General features: G+C 35.1%; 1 protein-coding gene and 1 long non-coding RNA gene across 4 annotated transcripts in view; one reads left to right on the top strand and one right to left on the bottom strand.

Annotated features, from left to right (window-relative positions):
• Positions 1 to 22,091, bottom strand: part of LOC149796968 (uncharacterized) — a 167,933-nt gene that overhangs the window by 112,316 nt on the left and 33,526 nt on the right. The window contains exon 1 of one of the 3 annotated variants that reach the window (XM_089961653.1): positions 1,433 to 1,459. The exons of the other annotated variants lie outside the window; for them this stretch is intronic. Coding sequence (XP_089817779.1) covers positions 1,433 to 1,444 — 12 coding nt within the window. The 5' untranslated portion in view covers positions 1,445 to 1,459. Of the gene's footprint in view, positions 1 to 1,432; positions 1,460 to 22,091 lie in introns of those variants that run through there. 3 annotated transcript variants of the gene reach the window in all.
• Positions 199 to 21,585, top strand: LOC149796969 (uncharacterized). Its single transcript, XR_016421758.1, has 2 exons — positions 199 to 405; positions 21,097 to 21,585. It is a non-coding gene; the product is annotated as an uncharacterized LOC149796969 (long non-coding RNA).

The raw sequence follows: 22,091 nt of genomic DNA, 5'->3' as shown, positions 1-22,091 counted from the left end.
CATGTATACCATATATAACCGCTAATAATACCATCCTTCTTCAACCTGCATAAACCCCGATTAACCACTGCAATATATATCAACAGATCAGATCAGAACCTAAACTACTTCCTGAAAGACCCATAATGGATCATATGACACATACTCAAATCCCCATCTTAAAAAAGGTAAATAATACACATGATATGCACCAAAGTAAAAACAAATAATATCTTATAGGATAAATTTCACACTCCTGGATGGCGTTCATCAAAGTAATGCATAATGAATGGGAAAAAAATGTTTACAAATCGGATGAGAGAAAGAGTTTCGGTTTGATAGTTTTAACACCATTTTTCAGTACAAGATAGACCTTGCATTTGCAGCCAGTATATCTGAGACTCAAACCAACTAGATAGTGGTGAGGTGAGTAATTTGTACTCTGTCAGCAGGGGGGAGAGAGACACACACACATCTTTGTTATTATTTTGATTATTCATTTAGTCTACAAAGCTTAGCATGTACAATTGCAATAAAAAAAGAAGAAAAAAGCTACCATAACCATATCTGGCCTGCATAACCAAGTAAATGGTTTTGTAGGTACTGGTATGTCTAATATTTATTCTTTTTAATCTCAAATTTAATTATTAACGTGTATTACAATTTTTTTAAGAACAAAAATCAGGTAATGTTCAAAACTTTGACCTGAAAATTAAAACAAGGTCATCTATATTACACACCCTCAAATTGAGGAAGAATTGAAGAAAAACAGTTCTGAAAGTTATTAAAAGACAATTAACATAAAATCACACACACACACACACACACACACACACACACATGCACCGACTCACTGCATGGATACTTAAAGTTGCTGTTTAAGGGAGGTGAAATAAAAGTCTGTATTATATTTATGAAGGTGAAATTCTTGAATCAGGTTTGATCAACACACTACCCGTTAGGAAAAAATTAAAGCATTATCTAGGACTAAGTAAAGCACCAATGAAACTACATTCAAAAGTGGAGGAAAATGCAGAATGCTTATTAACATTTTGTTTGCATGTTTTGTTTACACCAATACAATGCTGTATAAAATACAGAGTTGCATGCTGGATTCAGTCAAACTGATAAGTATATAAACCATTACTCATCAAATCTTATACTGAATGAAACAACAATTACAAGGGCATCCCAGCCAAGAACAGTATGTTAATTATATGCCCCAGTACAGCTGACACTGTAAGCAAAAAAAAATGCTACCTGCACATTTTTCTCTCTTACTCATGCGCAAAAGACAGTGCTGGGTACAAGCGTGCATATCTGAACTGTGTCACTGTTGGAAACATGTATGTATCCATCTTTTTAGCAAACCTCATTTTAACCATGCCTGACTAGGGCACTTGGTGGCCAGGTGGTCTAGGGTACCTGCTTTTACAGATCACTGTCATCTCACCTCTGTCCACATGGGTTCGAGTCCTGGGCTCAGCCAACATGTATATGTGAGAAAACTTGACAGCAGCTTCTTGTGGGTTAGTGGTTCTTTCCAGTATCTTCCTGGGTTCTTTCTCAACCAGATATACCAGCCACCATGTATATCCTATCATGTGCTGAAACACAGTGTTAAGCCCACAACAAGAACCATGCCAGACAAAAGTAATCTGTTGCTACAACAGTGGCAGAGTTAATTGTTGAATAACCAAAAATTGTTTGTTCTTTATATGCATACAAGAAATTTATGAAATCTTCTTAGTGCATGCAAGAAACAAGGAACAGTGTTTGCGTGGTTTTTCAAAAATTTTAATGTAACTTGAACAATTTTAGTCATATCGCTATGATGTCTGCAGTGTGGCAGTTTATGGTGATGTCTAACTGGGGCAACATGCCACAGACATGTAGTATTATGCCCCACCCAGTAACAATATGGTGGCACCAGGTCGACTAGTCTTCATGCTCAGGGCCAACAAAACGTGGGGGAGGGGGGAGGCAACCAGGTCCATAAGGGGACCCAGACTGGACAAGTTTTCAATTTTATAAATGAAATATTTTGCTTTAACAAGAACTAGGAGAGAGCAGGGTGTTTCTTACCCCAGGGACCGTGATCACTCTCTACAGCCCTGCTCATGCTAACCTCTTAATGCTGAGCACCAAGCAAGGCGGGGCCCTGAGTGGCCGAGTGGTCTAAAGCACTCACCATTCTGGATCACTGCCATCTCACCTCTGTCTGCATGGGTTTGAGTCCAATGCTTGGCTAGCGTGGGTACATGGGAAAGCCTGCCAGTAGCTTCTTGTCGGTCAGTGGTTCTTCCCGGGGTTTCCCAGGGTTCTTCATCCACCAGTTATACTGGCCGCCATGTATAGCCTTTCTTGTGCTGAAAAATGCCATTAAACCCTAGAACAACAACAACAAACAAGCAAGGCAGCTGCAAGTACCATTTTTTTTTAGATTTTGCTATGACTTGGCTGGGCTTCAAACAAAAAACTTCCTGCATCCAAAGTGGATGCTCTAACCAATTAGGCCACCAAAGTGGTCAATATGGATGAGAAATCTAACTTAAATTTAATGAAATAATCAAACACACGTGATTTATTCACTATCTAGATGCTGTAGGTTACATGTTTGCCCCATTCTATTTAACAAAAACCATTTTAACCATTTCTAAAGGCAAACTGTTGGTATGTTTATTCTAAATGATTGATTTCTTAATTTCTCAGGATTTGTAGATATATTTACCATATATACTCACAAGACGTGCCCAACTGCAAACTGCACAGACCTAGATCTGCCATCACATAATGCACCACAGATCTGGGTCTATGCAGTTTGTTAGGAGTAATCAGTAAAACAAAACAGACCCTGATCTGCATGTGCATTATCTTTGTCGTTTGTAGTTTGACTTAACTTATAGGCAAGTATATATAGTACTATCTACAGTGCTATGATTATTTTTGGCATAAAAAATGACTACTGTTGTGAAGTGGTCACAATTACAATTACAATTGTTCTCATGCTTTCAAAGAAGATATTGTAATATGGTCCATCCATCTGTCTGTGTGTGGCATCACCCTGAACTCCTCCTATACTGCTCAAGCCCGACACAAGAAACATGGATTAATGATAGTACTATTGGTCAATAGGGTGTGTCATCACATTCAAAAACCTGATCTCATACATGGGGTGGGTCAAAGTTGCTGGGGTGATTCTATATAAATTTAAAATAATACCCAAGCTGTTTTTTCGCATGCCTGAGACTTTGCATGTGTGTTCAACACATATTAGACTGGGATCCCAGGGTCTTTCAGTGGGTTAATTGAGAGAAATGATGATCTAAAAATAAGTATTGTCTATGCTAATTGATGGCTAGAGCGAGGTAAATTCCATGACCAATATTCTCAAACTCTCTCTCTGGGACTTGGACTCTAGATCATAAACTAATGAGATGCTGACACCACCTATACAAGACAAAAAAATTTATGTATGCAATTGACATTGATCATGGGATCCATTCCAACCCCTCAGAGACATAGCTCCCAATTCACAACTTTAAAACAATGCTTTCCACCACCCATTAATCATATGAATTCACTTACTGAGCATAAAAAGATGAACTGGAACATGTGATCAAATTTGGCACCTGGATTTCTTCTTAACCTTCGTTAGCCAAAGTTCTGATATGATATCACTATCTACACCTTGGCGTATCAAGCAGACATTTCTGTGCTTCTGGTCGCATCCAGTCAAAATTAAGTTATTTAAATCTGAACACTGTTCCTAAACAATTGAGACAACTTGTATGAACTAATAAATAAGCAATTTTCCACTGCCAGTCCATGTTTGCACAAATACATTTCACTCAGATAGACATGTAATGGCCTCTATTTGGTATGTAGTCATACTCTAGATGTTAAACTTACAAAATATTATTTTTAGGTCAATTACCTCCATGCTACTGGTTACTTGGTATTACATACTAAGGGAAGCGACTCACAAAATCCAACAGATGTTGCTAGGACTAAGCGCCAATATACCCATTTGATCTGCCAAGGTGTAGATAGGGTCATCATATCAGAACCTTTGGCACGCAAAGATGCTCTTTTAACACTGGGACCTGACTCCTTAGGCACAGATTTTGGAACTTAGAGACAAAGAGGAGTCCACGAGGATACGTATTTTACACAACTCTTGCCAGCAAATGCTCTATTTAGAAGCCAATGAAAATATACTATGCCATTCTGCTACAAATTAATTTTATAAGAAATGTTTTGATGACTCATCGAATTAAAATAGTTCGTGCATCTCAATAATTTTGAACTCTTCCTTTAGTTGACATTATATTGCCTTTATTGTGCTGAGGTGCCACAAAACACTACAACATATCTACATACTGCATTTCAAAATGCTGAAAATATTATGATATTACAAAAGATGTGAGTGAAAACTTATCTCAGGTGGAGAGGTGCATAAGTTATGTGCCTATCCATCAACTATCCTATAACAGACATTCCAATGACCCACTGACCAATCTAACTACTCACTATGGTGTGAATGTTTACTTGCACTTCATGTGTTTTACTTGGTCATGAATAAGGCAGTCTGATTCCAGTGGGTCACCAATGTACTGTACATATGCGCTTATATCAGGGTCCAACTGTAAACTGAACAGACCCAGATCTGCTGTTGCATAATGCGCCAGAAGATCTCCGTCTGTGCAGTTTGTTAGGAGTAATCAGTAGAACAAACAACATAGATCCTGATCTGCAGGCACATTATGTTATGTCAGATCAGGATCTTTCTTGTTTGCAGTTGGATTCATCTTATAAGTGAGTATATATGACAGTCAATAACATATGCAATTTAAGCTCTTTTATACATTTATTGTCATATGTTGATGAAAATAGTCAACAGATACTTCAAAATGCTGTGTCGATTACCACAATTTTTGTCCTGCCTTCTTTGGAGAAAAAAGAAGAAAAAGCAGTGCTGATATTGGCAACAAGCAACATCTCAATGTTAAAGTTTTCTGTGCAATGCCACAACTCCAAAAATGCAGCAACATTCTGCAGAACAATTCTAATTTTTTTTAAAGTGAAAGACTCATTTGGGTTGGTTTTGGGGTTTACAGCACAGCAACACAAGTAGATTATTTAGTACCAAGGCAATTGAAGTAATGTGCCATGCCAAGAGCACACCACAATAGCACTGATTCAATGGTAGGATTTTTAAAAAAAGCTGCACTTTTAAAGTCATGAATCTAGCATGGTAAACACTCAGCCGCTGAGACAATTTGGCCCATGCATCTCTCAGCCAAATCTTAATACATGCAGGAGGGTGCATCAGGCCTATTCTACATCCCTGACCCAGCAAGGGGTCAAATGAAAGAAATGATTATACTCTATGCTGATTGATGGGTGGTGCAATTACCCAAATGTTTCAGAGAGGTAAATTCCAAGACCAAAATTTTAAAACTAGTTGGTCAAAATTTAAGTTGAAAGATAGTGAAATAAGTTTTTACTAAGTATGTGATGCTTAACCTATGTCTAAAAAAATTCCAAAACTTTTCCTTGACTACCTTTTTAAAAATATGTTAAGACCTTATAAACACTTCATTCACAAGCACACCTTTTCCAGCTTATCAAAAACCACCTTGGGAACTCAGTAAAAATATTCCATGAACATGTACTCAACATGTAGTTAGTCCCCAATATAAATGGGGTCTATCTGAGATTAAATGTAGCTGTATTGACAGCCATCTTGAAAACCTTGTTTTTGATAATTCTCCTGAATTGGCTTTGCACTTCTAATGGGTTGCCCTAAAATCATTCTTACAACATGAAGTCCTAAATGAAAATTTGACAATTAATAAAGCTTCCATTCTGACAGATTATTGCCCTTCACGTGGATTTTCTACATCTGGCATTTATCTTAATAGCATTAAAAGTTCTGCACAATTCAAACTATTCCTATAAGACATCATTCAGTTTGCAACCTACTTAATGAAAAAATGTATCTTTTGAATCTTTCATCATTCCTTTGATTATGAAAGTATTTTATTCCCCCAAAATATTTGTTTATAATTTAATAAATGTATTTTCTCAATTAATGAACAGCTATTTATTACAGTTTCTAAGACATACAAAAATGTTTAAAAAAATAAAATTATAAAATATATTAAGATTCCTGTGTACTCTTAAAATGAAACAGGAAAAGATAAATGGGGGGAAAAAATTGAATGAAATTCAACAGAAGGCAACTTGCCAATGCTTGATCTCAAAATTTTGTCAAGGAGATGGGTGTGAAGGCTATTTATATATTCTATACACATCTGTAAAAGAAATTAATAAATCTTTTTTGAATAACTTCTAAATTATGTATTATTCTAAAAATAATCTGAAAAACAGAGATAATGCCTTCAGTTAAAGCAAAATGCTTCACTAAACAAAGCTGAGCCTTAAGAAGGTAGTGTTATTCTTCAGTCCAATATTGCTAGGGTATATCATTGGTTTTTAGGATCTCAGTAAGTTAAAAGGGTTGTTCGAAATTTTAATACAAGGTGTTGCTTTTGCCAAAACTTGACAAATGTGACAGAACTCTCTTCATGTTGTTACACTAAGGTCAAATGGTAACTTGGACAACCTTTGCTCTAATCCTCATCAAATTTACATTAAGGTCAAATATGGCAACTTCGATGACCTTTGTTCTGAGCCTCATCAAATTTACATTAAGGTCAAATATGGTAACTTGGATGACCTTTGTTCCAGCCTCATCAAATTTACATTAAGGTCAAATATGGCAACTTGGATGACCTTTGTTCTGAGCCTCATCAAATTTACATTAAGGTCAAATATGGTAACTTGGATGACATTTGTTCCAGCCTCATCAAATTTACATTAAGGTCAAATATGGCAACTTGGATGACCTTTGTTCTGAGCCTCATCAAATTTACATAGAGGTCAAATAGTACTTGGACAACCTTTGCTCTAATTCTCATCAAATTTACATTAAGGTCAAATATGGTAACTTGGATGACCTTTGTTCTAAGCCACATCAATTTAAATTAGTAGTGGGTGATACTAAACATTTGTTAATGGAATGCAAATGCAGAAAATTCTAAACAAAAAGCTTAACCAGATGGATGGATGAGCAAGAGTAAAACTTTTTATCCCTACCAAATTTGTGGTGAGACATAAAATTAATGTGAACACTAGTTACTGAATTGGCTTGGTTCAGTATTTTGTGGTACAGCAATGTAAGTAGATTATTTAGTACCAAAGCAATTTGAGTAAAGTGTCTAATGCTCAAGGACAATGCATGGTAACTAGTCCAGAATGATCTGAAAGTGGGATCTGAACCAACACCCTTTTGGTCGTTAGTCTGGCATGCTATCCACTAAGAAAAATGCTGCTCCTGCCTGTATTAGTAGCCTTTTACTTCATTCAGGAGGGTGCATTTGGGCTTCAAGACAGAAGAAGTCAAAGGGTTCAGTGCATAATATCATAATGAAAAGTGGGTTAAAAAAACAAGAGGGATTAAGTTACATGATATTTCCTTGAAGCCACCTGGAAATTTGTACAGAATGAATGTAGATTTCAATAGCTTAACAATTCTACAAGTTAGATGAATTTAAAATTAATAAAACTTGGTCATTCTGACTCTGCATTAGTTAGCTCTGAAAAGCCCTTGAGGATTACACATCTTTTCTTTGTCTTTTGTTTTCCTTCTTATAAAAGAGTACTGGACTGAGTGTAGTTCATGCCACTATGAAATATTGGTAAGCCAAAGAACTGGATAGTTATGACTTCCTTTCTCTTATTAACCAATGAAAACCAAAAAAAAACTTCCAAAATTTTTGCAAATTAAAAAAACAAATACATACCAGCATCCAGGGGTGAGATGAAAATCTAATCTCGGGTGGCACAGCAAATTTTCCAATCATGATCAAAGCTGATGGCAAAATTGTTTAAAAATTTGAATCAGGTGTCTGAATATGATCCGTCGATATGACTTGTTCACAAATATTCTGCACATAAGATCTTTAAAGGAAATGTGAATTGTCTATAGTAAATACTGTGTTCAATTCAAATATTCTTCCCAATCATCAGGCCATTCAACCAAATAATTCTTCACTGAAAAAATCAACTGATTGAATCTGTAATTCCCATATGATTAAGTCCACAAAATGGCTAAACTGCCACCACCTTGAAGTATATGCCCTAGACCACACCAAACTCAACACTATATCCACACCCAGTTAGGCAAGAACCAAACCCTGGACAACTATTGGTCAATTACTGTTCCCAGTCTCCAGTTGCCCTCCACGTGTCAGGGTCAGAATTTCCTAGCTGTAACGGAATGTGTCACATCACCATGATCTATTTATAATCAGCTATAATCAGTTAAACAGATAGCACGTAATTAATTCACCATTAAAACAACAGATGAGTAAACTGACCCAAATGACAGTGTTTACACCAGCGGATGCTCAGAGGACAGCTAATATCTATTCTGCCTAGAGGACCAGAAATCTCGGATATATGCAGGTTCCTGACTTTGGATGAAAGGGAAAGTGTCTGTTTCTTGAAGCCAAAGTTCCACCTGGGTTGTTTGTCTCTGTTATCTAATCACACCACAACCTTGTGGCAGCGAATGGAACTTCCGAACCATCCACACCCAACTTAGTCCTGGACCAAGACACACCCAGGACAAATGGGTGTTAATGGTAATGGTGAAAAGAATGATATTTATAATGGAGACTAATGTTTGTAAACATCAGAGTAGCATTAGCCTCTGTTTACCTACTGATTGTGCAGAATTTGGCTCAAGTTAGTGGCAACAGATTACATTAATACACAGCTAATTGCAAAGTAAAATAAAACAAAAGGATCAACGACTGACCTTTCAGCAACATGGCAAATGCTCCATATCTACATGCTAACCTCAATAATGTCAAAATTGGAAAATTTAAGTTGCTCAGTGACCTTGCAGTAGAAATGGAATTTTTGCATGTTTAAAAATTTTTTTAAAGGTTTAAAATGATGTGTGTGTGGGTTTGCAAGTGTTGTGTGTGTCAGATGTATGTATGTATGCATTAGAGTTACCATGCATAGCATGACTCATAATGAATAAGTAAAAAAGGTATCAGAATGAAAATTTTAATCTGAAGAAGAAAAGAAAATTAAGCAACTGGCTGAACCTGTTTTCACGGCTGAGCTATAATAAAAACACTTGCTGTGATGTTTTGTTTGTCATGTCCAAAGCACAAGCAGATTACCAGTTTTGACAGTCAAAGCAATTTAAATGTTTCAAGTCAGCCCTTGTTTACCAAACACAATGTAATGAACATATACGTTACTCAGTAGCTGAAGTGGCAAAAAGCTATACTCTTATTTCTATGTTTAAAAAAGTGTTGACAAGGCAGATGAAGCTAATACAATGACATATGTCTATCAATTATTTATCTTTTCCTCATTGAGTAGTTACTCAAAATCACTCATAATATCTGGCCCCAGAAGCTAAACATTCTTCAGAAAAAAATCATATCACACCAATGCAGCACGCGAGTTTAAGGTTTAATGCGTAAAACATGACAAGAATTACAAAAAAAAACAAAATACCTTTATTTATAAATATATACAAGTATATGTATCCATATCATTGAGTACTGATTCATGTATTTCATCTTTTTCTTAACTTTTAATTGTTTTTTTATGTTAGAAACATCAAACTCCTGTGTATGCAGTGATCTGAACTTCCAGTTTTTCCAGTTAAAACATGGTATTATACATTTTGTTTATAGATATGCTTTACCATATTATATAGTTGCTAATGAATTTGTTTTACCATATTATATAGTTGCTACTGGATTTATTTTACCATATTATATAGTTGCTAATGAATTTATTTTACTAATATTTTACTTTCTTTATAGACTGAAATTGCTCTAAGGATACATAACTGAATACACCGCTCTGGTGGCCTAGTGGTTAGAGCATCCGCTCTGGATGCGAGAGGTCATGGGTTCGAACCTAGGCCAAGTCATACCAAAGACTAACTAAAATGGTACTCTGCATTAAGAGGTTAGTGTTAGGACTAGTCGGCCTGGTGTCAGGATAATGTGACTGGGTGGGACATCATGCTACATGTCTGCAGCATCATGCCCCAGTGCTAGACCACTTTAAACTGCCACACTGCAAACATCATAGCGATATGACTGGAAAATTGTTAAGACTATGTTAAAAATCTAAATCACGCACACACATAACTGAACAGTGTTCATAAAGATATTATTATGGTCACTCTAGCTGATATTTCTCCTTTTCTACCACAAACAAGCCAATGTCCAACAGCAGAGGATAGACTTCTGATTATATACGTTAGAGCTGGATATCACAACAAATTTTATACAGTGTTACTTATTAGCATACACTGCTACATACCAGAGTATACTGCAACTATATTAGGGACTAGCAATTTAAAGCTCTAGGGCAGAGGCATGAAAAATTTACATCTATGAATAGCTGAAAAAATATTTTGCTTTGATTTATAGCAAAATAATACCATATTATATCCATTATATTATCTTAAGAAAAAGAAAATCAATTATTTTGAGATAAAACAAAATAAAATATCTCGGCTCAAGGGAAATTTAATGCCCCACCCCTGAAAATTCAATGGTCAATACCTTATAGTAGATGAATTTTCTGTTAACGTTATTTGATAAGTAAGTTGTAACATAGAACTGTAACTAAAGTGAGATGATTAAGCTTACATTATAGCCACCACCCTGCAAGAGACATTGTGTTGATATTAGAGAATTTGTTGGTAGAAATAGGAAGTGTTGACACTGAAACCTACAACGCATCTGAGCAACACTATTGATAAAACAGGCAGGGAAACTTCAGCTAGATGCCAACACCCTGGCAAGATATTTATCAGAGAAACGATAAACATAATGCACATTACTCAACATACAAAATATTTATCTCACTTGAGAAATTACATATAATACAAACAACTGCTCTCCTAAAAATCTTTGGACGATTATGTGTCTTACAAAGGAATATATGTACTTAACACAGTCACAAACACTAGTAAATAACTAAAAATGACATTTTTATTTTCTTTTTAAATCCATTTTTTTTACAAACATTGAATTTGGCCCAAAATTATTTTACAACATCCAATTTGGCCATGTGACACATGTCAAGCATGTGAAAAAAGGATCATAATTATAACTGTAATGTTCAAAATTAATTTGTACCAAATACAACTGGTTTGTAAAAATAAACAATAATTTTATAAACTTTATAACCATATATATATATATATATATATATATATATATATATATATATATATATATATATATTGAACTGTATCTGTTATAGTTTCTTGCAAATTAACACCAGCCCATTCCAGGTAGATTTCTGTACTACCGACAAGTAGAAATATCCCAGAGATGGGCTGGTGCTAATTTGCAAGAACCTTTAAGAGATACAGTTAAAATGAATCAATTTTAGAATGAGACCACTATATTATCAATTGAAATATTGCATTTATTTTGGTCCAAAGCAATATTCAGAAATATATGGACCATCAAATTTGTATGATTGCTTCAAGTTGCAAATGTCCCCCATCCCCCCCCCAAATTTAGCATTATTTTTTTAAGCTATTTCTGACCTAGGAAGATCCTGACATGTGTGTGTGTGCATGCATATATATATATATATATATATATATATATATATATATATATATATATATATATATATATATATATATATATATATATTTATATATAAACACACACACAAAGAGAGAGAGAGATACTTGTGTACATTGTCCCACTCCAAACTGCTAGTGTACCAATACATGAAACAAATCCCCATATCATGGTCACAGCAGTCACAGGCACATAAAATGTCCCCTTGAGAGCTTAACTAAGGTGCAACAATTTATACCGGTATACAGACCAGTCTCCTTTATATGAAATATATTATTTCCAGTATATTTTTCATATAAATCAAATAATAACTGTGCAAGACATGACCTTGTTCATTGCTTCTTGGATACCTCCTCCTTTGATTTGTACATGGATATATAATAAACAGAGATAGAGATAAGAAATTAATGATAAAATGGACAGAGTACTCTGTATATAAGTTTTCATGGAAAAAAGATATCTGGAAAGGATGGGAGAAAAAGAAGAGATATTTATTTTGCACATATTGAATATGTACAAAAAATAGAAAATAAAACTGATACTGAGAAAGAAAATACTGTTCATATGTTCAGATGCTAGAAAAATGGAAAGAACAATATGGAACATAAGTAAAACAAATGGATAATATTATCCATCTCTTATGTTATGTGTTTTGGCTCTAATAAACAGTAACAAAAGAAGAGTGAAAACAACAAGCTTTGAAAAAGGTAACAAATAATTTATTTCCCAGGAAAAACACTGTAAAAATGAAAAAATAAGAACTTACAGTTTTAAGAATCAACACCAAAAATAATCCAAGAATAATCCACGAATTAAATTTTAGAAACCTTGCCACATGGTCTCTGTCATTTATACAAGCTTGAAGTTTTAAAAATCTGAGAAAATAAAGTAGGTCAGTAAAGTTTTAAAAAAATGCACAAATAGGTGAAGCCTGTCATGCTTGCTAGTCAATGCAATTGTTCAATGGCATGATGACCTGTTTCACTGACTGCTGGATAAATGAATCCATTTTACACTGGATTTTGAATTTTGTGCCCAAATCTTTTAGCACGAGTGTAAAATCAATTTATTACATTGAATATGACTAAATATAACAACAAAATGTCTCCCCAAATTTCTGCTATAGCAAGGGAGAAACATAATGTGTCTGAGAGAGTGGTAATATTTGGCTTTAAAATAATTAGCAAAGTAAGAAAAACAAAAAAACATGGGTACATCTCTAACTTTAAATTTTGTTTTATTTCCTGATTGACTAATTATTTTAACATGATAATTCATCATAACAAATGTGAGCTAATTTAACAATCTTACCTTGATCATATCCTTACATTATCACAATAATCAACCCCTTTATCAATTATGACAGTACTGACAACTTTAGTAAGAGTACATCAAAAGGTAAAGGTGGTATGAAAGGTTTTGATGACTGAAGGCATGAATTGCACTGAAGTGTTCCATATCCATGAAAACTAGGTATTTACTGGATATATGAAATTTGGTCCATATATGTACTTGAGTGTACCTGTTGTACTTGAGTGTACCTGTTGTCATCATATATTACAGCAGGATTACATAATTTACCTGAAAACTCAGGACAATTTCATTCATATCAAATGACAGAACTGTTTCTAATAAATAAATAAATAAATAAATAAATAAATAAATACTGTACTTTTAAGTAAGGTTAATTAGAATATCCTTTAAGGTTAAATTAGAGAGCATATCCTGTATGGTTAATTACATAGCATATCATGTAATGTTAATTAGCATATCCTTTAAGGTTAATTAGATAGCATATCTTGTAAGGGTAATTACATAGCATATCTTGTAAGGTTAATTACATAGCATATCTTGTAAGGTTAATATATACAGCATATATCCTTTAAGTTTAAATTAGCACATCCATTAATACTAAATTAGTTAGCATATACTTAGCATGTCCTGCAAGATTAAATTGGCATATCCATTACAGCCCCAACGTGGGGCCCTGAGTGGCCTAAAGCGCTCACCATTACGGATCACTGCCATCTCACCTCTGCGTGGGTTCGAGTCTCAGGCTTGGCTAACATGGGTAAATGAGAAAGCTTGCCAGTAGCTTCTTGTGGGTCAGTGGTTCTTCCTGGGGTTTTCCAAGGTTCTTCCTCCACCAGTTATACTGGCCGCCATGTGTAGCCTAACTCATGCTGAAAAATGGTGTTAAACCCTATAACAACAACAACAACAGCCCCAATGCTGCTGTTATGTGCAAAACATCATATGTGCCAAATCATTTGAATAATACAGAATCTTGAAAGATATTGGTCCTAAACATCGCTGTGTTCAATTAAAACCAGATAATATTGAAGTTTCATCACAATTTCAGCTATATAATTTCTCTCTCAAACTAATACACCCTGCCATTTTCCATACATGTAGGAATGAATCTAATGTTGATTGGTGATATCCATGGGTCAACCAATTTCACCTGAAAGCTGGCACACAAGATTTGATGACATTGTAAGCATAAGAAGCAAACACCACACTATGTCAGATTATCTTCAGCCCAAGTTCTCTCTTCAATGTATATTTCAGTGCATCAACTTATCACAAATATTCACAAGACTCTTATTTTTATCTAATGCAAGCTTTTTCTTCTCAGATTTACTAAAAAAAGTGGACCTGCCTCCTTATTCACTCTTAAATCAATGTGTGTGCAACATGCAAATGTTGTTGATTATTATTTAGTCACTAATGGAATTTGTTGAATGTATCACATCACTACTTTGGAGCACTCTGAAAAAGGATCGGAATTATGAGCGATTTTGTTGGCTGAATCAAGGGGTAACACCTCTTAACTCTAAAATGAGCATCTGAACATCTTTCAAATCTAACATCTTGATTATTTCAAACAGTTTATGTCAGATAGCTTTAAAAAAAGTATTTCCTTCCTTCCAAACTTTAGTTACACTGGAAGAGATGTGAAATTTATGATAAATGGCAGCATTAGTGCTTTATGGTTAATTCAGTGTATCAATTATGGTTAAATTAGACAGCATAACCTCTAAGTGAAAAGACGAACAAGGACATGTTTATATTTCCTGAATCTGCAGGAGTCTCCTGCAATTTTGGTCTCTCTCTGACATAGCCACCTGGAAGATGCTATCTCCTGAATATGGGAAGAATAAAATTTTAGATGTAAAGTATTGACTGACTAAAATTTGAATGAGCAGAAGCATGGTAAAAATCAAGAGAAGCAACCTAAAAATCAAGCATGCAGATAGGCAAATGTCTGACCAGTAATTACCTCAAAGTGATACTGCTTGTTGCACATTCACCGCAATTTCCAAATTGTTTCCCAATAACCAAAATGATTTCAAAATCCTTACATTGTGATAAGAAAACACAATTAAAATATCAGTGTAACACCTGTCTGAAAATACAACTGCTACAAGAGACCACCTGTCTTGCAAGTCCCAATTTTCAGTATAGAGATTACACAGTGCTATTATCTATCATGAGAGACCACCCATCTTGAGAAATCATGGTCTTTGACAGGAGGAGTGGTCTTTCAAGACAGGTTCTCTTGCATTTTTTGTCTAGCATCTGACTTAATTTATACAAATTACACTGTAATACCAGTAAATGGTTTTGTTTGTTTTTATTTAAACTTGACAAGTTAGCATACTAGAAATAATTTTTTTATATTTTGTTTCTTATATATAGTACTTGCTGGTAATAAGCTAACAAGCTGCAATAGGCGATATTATAGATGGTACATCAGAGTGATACAGAAATGAGAGAGGAAATGTATCAACAAAATACTGCGCATGGAGGAGAATGTTTTTAAAATGACGAGGTTTTGTTAAACATTTTCATGTTTTATTTAAAATGTCATGCCTAAAATGAACTGCTCTTCTTATTTTTGGTCCCATCTCTCATAAATAAAAATCAGCTTAGAGAGATGCCACTGGCTGAATTATATGGCAGAAAATATCTCCTGCATTTCTGAAACAAGTCTCTATTTTGCTGGAGACGTTACAACATGGATACTTTAATTCACAACACTGATGTTTAATCTTTGTACCTTCATCATAAATTCAACATTATAAGTCACCAAAATTTTAATATAAAATAATGTACTTTATAAGTATGGGAAGACATATGTGATCCAGTTTATAGAGAAGAGAACTGAACAACTCTTATTAATCGTCATTGTACTCTATTCACCTTTCCAATGTAAAATCAGATTTACTAAAAGCCTGCAAAACGTCCAAGTTTAACTAAGTATGTTACCCATTCAAGTTTATAATGATAATATCACCAGATTCTATGCAGATTACATTCACTGTAACTAACCTGAAATGGACAATCTCTTTGTCAACCATGGTAAGTGTTAAAGTTAAATCCTATAACTCTGACACAATAAGAAAAACAATGTGCCCTCTAAATGCACTGTTGAATCATGAACTCGAGATGAGAAATAAAAGGTACCTTGTTAATGCACCAATGGCCTTTTTAACTGAGAGCAAAAACAGTGACTGAAATGTACCAAACCGATTGCCCCCCTTGGACAATTTCATATGCCTGGTGTATTTATTACAATAAATATGGCAAGAAGTAGTTGAATCTGAAAGTGATATAAGGAATTTATGAGTGCAACCTGCCAGAAACGCTACCATAGCATGTTTCTAAAAGTACACATCAATAACGTCCTTCATTATCTGAACAAGGAAAAAATGTCATAACACCTTAAATTAACTCATTTATTTAGTCAATGAAAAGCCACCTATATAAAATGACAATATATTTTGTGGGAGAGCTTTGTATATTATCAAGACTAAAAGATGGGGTTTCTTTTCTTACACTGTAACAACACTGAATACACACCCATTCACCTCTGCTCTAGGTACCCTATACAGACCATGCTAGTGGAAAGTTTTTATCTCTGGTGTTTCCTGTACTTATTACATATGTATGACCTCAGAAGGACTGAATGAAAAAAGGACAATACCACAAACATTCATGTACTGCTTTATCACTATGAATCCACTTTTATTTTATAAAAAGCTTTCAAATTCATACTTTCAAATACTAGAGTCAACAGTGACTGTATATACTCACTTAAGTCCAGCTGCACACAGCACATACCCTGATCTGCCATTGTATAAAGATCTGGTTCTATGCAGTTTTGTTAGAAGTAAAAAGTACAACCAACAATACTGAACTGATCTGGCAGCATATTATATGTCATATCAGGTTCTATGTTATTTGCAGCTGTACTTCACTTATAAGAGTACATATGGTACATTAGAATGCAAGCTGATGAACAATGGCACTTGAATCATGACACTTATGGTTACTAAATTTCTGTAAAATCATTGTGCAGAACAAATGCAGCAAACCCGCTCTCCCATTAATTTAAATGTAAAACTTAAATTTATTTAAAAGAAGCTATCAAATTTTAACTTTTTGAGGAATTCATTAATTTGACAAATTATCTGTTCAAAAAGAGACATAAATGCACAAGTTGTCAGAAAAACGCCCATAGGAAACACATGATGACTTTTTTTTTACCCTCTCAATATATCATCACAAAATAGAAAAAAAAATTATGCTTAAGGACATCAAGATGACCCCAATTTTTTTTTACTCCCCCACCCCCTTACATGAGTACCATAAATACTTGTTTACAAGTCAACTGCAAACAACGACTGTGATCTATTGTCACATTATGGGCTTGCAGATCAAGGTTTACATTGTTTGTTCCATTGATTGCACTAAATAGCAAAGACCCAGATATGCTTTGGCATTATGTGATGGCAGATATGGGTTTGCAACTGGAATAGACTTATAAGCGGGAGCAGAAGATATCCACTTCGCTATATAGTAAATGGCATCACATACTTTCAACATGTTGATACATACTACAATTCATTCATGATATAAGTTAAAGCATTTATTTATTTATTCACTTATTTATTTCCTTGTGCAGTGGGGCCCCAAGTGGCCGAGTGGTCTAAAGCAATCACCATTCTGGATCACTGCCATCTCACCTCTGCATGGGTTCGAGTCTCAGGCTCAGCTAACATGGGTTTGTGAGAAAGCCTGCCAATAGCTTTCTCTTGGGTTGGTGGTTCTTCCCGGGGTTTTCCTTGGTCTTTCTCCACCAGTTATATTGGCTGCCATGTATAGCTTGTGCTGAAAAATTGCTCTAAACCCTACAACAACAACAAAAACAAAAATAATCCTTGTGCAGTAAAATTATTCTTGCAATATATCCTATCAAATTTTCATAAGCAAAATAGTTTATATATTTTAAGTCTTCAGGTCATCTGAAAATATGTAATAGTAGTATAGTGGGGCTGTATACGGAAAATGGAAAATCCAGTTAAAAAAGGTTGTGGGGATGTATACAGACAAGATTTATACGGAAAAAGGAAAATCCAGTCAAAAAGGTTGTGGGGCTGTATACGTAAAAGATTTATATGGACAAAAGCTTGGGATTATATAAGGACAAAAGGCTGGAATTGTATAAGGACAATAGGAATGGAACAGGTGAGGTGACATCATGGTACTGGTCACTGGCAACAATGCTGCAAGGGGCTGACCTCAATCAGACCAAACAGCAGGGGAAAGAACCTAAAATGCTTGGCCTGGTGGGACATAGAAATATATAACACGTACAACATACATAGATTGATGAACATCAAACAAATATATGGCAAAGAGAATAGATATCTTTTCGAAGCATATAAATCCAACTACAAGTTTCACATCACCGATGGAAAAGTGACACTGTTCATAACCCAAGTTTCTCTTCCCCAAATGACAGCATGCAAAAAGGTGTTATTGGTGGACGACCTTCAAGGCTTCAAATGTAGCCTCGTCTGAATTAACAACTCTCAAGACAATGGTGGGATGAATGTATGCTGACAAGAACAAATGGTAGAATGGAAAAGAGCTTGGCAAACTATTCAAAATGGAGCCAAACAACAAAGAGAAGCAGAACTCCAGTTACAGCAAGCAGGGCTATCCAAAGACACACCCTACGACTTTCCTGAAATGCAAAAATTGCAAGACGCTTTAGCTCCATGCAAATCCCTTAAAGTACACAAACAAGAAGTGTGCAGATCTCTGTTGTTTCGAGGCAAAGATTTCAAAGATGGAAAATACATTTACAGACCTGCCAACCCTGACGAGTCCATATCAGTAAGGCAGTCGTTTTTTCCCCGTAAGTTTGACTAGTTTTCAGTAAGGTGCAATAAAATACCATAAACTGCTATTGTAAAGCTGGAAAACATAAATGTTTGGTATTCAGAACGAGCAGTGATGATAAACATTATGTTCAACTGAAAGGTTTGAAAAGTATGTGCAGACTTTATTAATACCACTAGTAGTGCACAAATTTTAGTTCCAAACCCTATGCAGCTCAATGGCTTGTTACAGTTTCTCAACTTGACATAATTCCTGGAAATTCTTTTTCCATTTCACATGATGATGGCCATTTCATTTCCCACCACGAGTCATACTCAGATTGGCAAGTTTTGTCCAATAAACATAATTGTATCCCTTCCAGCTTTTATTCATAAGAATCTGAACATTCCTTTAAATTTTTCCTGTGTTGATTATTAACACTTTTCAAGAGGCTTATTTTTCCTTTTGTCTTAAACAAGCGTTGCTTGCTGGATGCCACTTTTTTAAAAAAATTATATGATCAACAGTTTGATCATGTAGATGATTCGCTTGAACAAATAGGTGCAGATCAAAGCATCTGATGTACTGCTGTAAAGTTAGTCTGGTTCCATGACCAATTTTTACTAATTTAATCAAACACAGATGAACACGTTTTCCAGATTTTTCGTTAATGATCATTTTTTCATAGTTTTTGCTGTTATGCCATAAGTCTGTATTTTAAGGGTAATTTTCTTAAGACTTATGGAAAAATCTTAAGAGTTGACAGGTCTGCATTTACATCTATCATCACAATGAACATTTTGATACCATCACCAGTATTGCCCCATTCCTGGATACAGTTATTACTGTGAGAAATGTGACTACGGCTATAACTGAGAGAAATGCAAGCATTGTGGATTGAAATGTGAAGGATTTTTGGCCTCTCAATCCTGTCTTGACAAAGGACAATGACGAGTGCATTGCACAACTTGTCAGCGCATTTTTGTCAGCCCTACCTGTTACCAACAACATCTGAATACAAGGTTCACAGCAGAAAAGTGCTTGCCAACTCCTCAAATTGTGCCCTATGTGAAGTTGCAAATTTCTGGTGATCTAACAAGAATACATTAGTTGAGACCAGAGAACCATTAATTAAATTTATGGAGACAAGCGCGTATCATATCGCCATACTACCATGTACGGTAATGTCCTTTAGAGGGAGAATTTTGTTCCTAATCAAGCATTTGTTTATACAACAGCCAGGCGGACTATTAGGGACAAGGAAAACTTCATTTTTCATGGTAAAGCTGTCACAGTTGAGAAATCGCTGAAACTCTGTTACTCAAACTACCAGGTCAAGCTGACCCTGATTTTGGTGCCTCTGGAAAAAGGCGGCAGAGATATTTGATTCTGATTGGTTATGTTAAATAAGGGGCGTGTTTCCCACACAAAATTTTCTAGGTTTTAAAAATTGCCACATCGGAAATTTTAATCAGTCTAAGCTTTTCTACAAGAGAAACCAGAGTAGGCTCTGAGGGATTTGCAAGAAATTCCTCATAAAAGAACTGTTGTCCAAAGAGGACTATTGTCGAAAGTAACCAACGAAATAATTTGCCGATTAGAGGGAGGAACGTTGAAAGCAAAGGTAGTGTGACAATTCCATGTAATGCCATATATAATGCTTTGCTGAGGTTATTTACTTGTAGTTGCATGAATCTTTTTTCTACATTCGTGTAATAATTTGCTTTATGAAGTCTAACTGTGTTGAGTTTATGCATAGGAAGTCATACATTAATCTTCTTTAGATAAGTTTGACGAATTGTTTGAATTTGTCATCTTGTTTACATAAGAATTATGTTCTAAGAATATATTACATTAATTAATTTGATTACGAGAATCCGTGTGAATTCGCCAAATTTAGAAGATTTCACGTATGATTAAGAATAAGTGTATTGACTGAAATGATTTAGTAATTGATTGATGTGATGTATCCTATTTATTTGCTGTGTAAATTGAGGCTGGCTCAGAACCCCAGGCCTCACGTATGTGTTAATGTGTAAGGTCAAGGCGTAATGAATTAGCCATTTGACTAACTAGGGTCATTATAGGACATGTGGAGTCGATTGATAGCCTTAGCATCTATCTAACACTGATAATAAAATCTGATAACGAGGGAGAATAATGAAGAATTAACTGTTTCATAAATAACGGGAAATTTAGGTCGTCTCTATTTATATTTATTTAAAAGGGAGAAAACGGCTCCTGAGACGTATAATCCTGAGACATATAATCCTGAGACGTATTATTCTGGGACGTATGATGTGATGTTATTCTGTGACGTATACTGAGAAGTATAGAGAGAAGCGCAGTGAGACGTATAATCCTGTGATGCAATCCTGCAATGTATTAATTTCTGAAACGTATTCTGAGAGTATCCTGAGACGGATGGTGGAAAGTATCATCATGAGATCCAAGCATCTGAACAGCTACAGTGGCAACAGAACAACTGAGGATGAACAGGTTATGCAATCGTACAAGACGTTGATTTCGACTGTTCACTCGATCCTATGATGAACTAAATCTATCAGTAAACAGGTCGGCTATTTTATTTAAATCTATTTGCATTTTCTTTGTATTTCGGTGAAAGTTTAAATTTCTAAAAGCAGAGTATATTCCTGATGTAATGAATTTTCACAGCGTTTTTTATGTAATTGATTAAATTGTTTGTTTACATGTATGGGGGCTCGTGTTGGTTTGTTCTATATACCTACTCAGATCTCTATTTCACATATAAGTTTCACCACTTATATCTATATTTACTCGAACCAGGCAATAACATCGAGGGCGGTCAACCTTAGATAACGAAAACCAAACCAGGGACATTCTCCCCCCATTACACCCTACTTATGGATAAGGCATACATACCAATAATGCCAAGGCACACATATGTTCAGGAAAGAAACGATGTCACATTTGTCACCAAAATTGTGGACTTTGAACACGAATGCTACATTCAAAAATACCATTCCAAACATTACGAGGAAGAAGATGACCAGAAGAAAGGGAATTTCATCTTTTTCGATTTTGAATGCATGCTAGAGACTAGCATTCACAGTCCTAATTTCTGCATGGCTCACCGAGCGTGCGAGAAGTATATCCAAGAACCTATCTTTAGTCATTGACCTCACTGCAGCAAGATTCATGGAGGACGTGAAAAAGTCTTTTGAGGACTGAACATGCTAG

Source organism: Sinohyriopsis cumingii, chromosome 6 (assembly GCF_028554795.1).
Source record: "Sinohyriopsis cumingii isolate HCF-2022 chromosome 6, ASM2855479v2, whole genome shotgun sequence".
Lineage (NCBI taxonomy): Eukaryota > Metazoa > Mollusca > Bivalvia > Unionida > Unionidae > Sinohyriopsis > Sinohyriopsis cumingii.
This window is presented reverse-complemented; position numbering and strand designations above follow the sequence as displayed.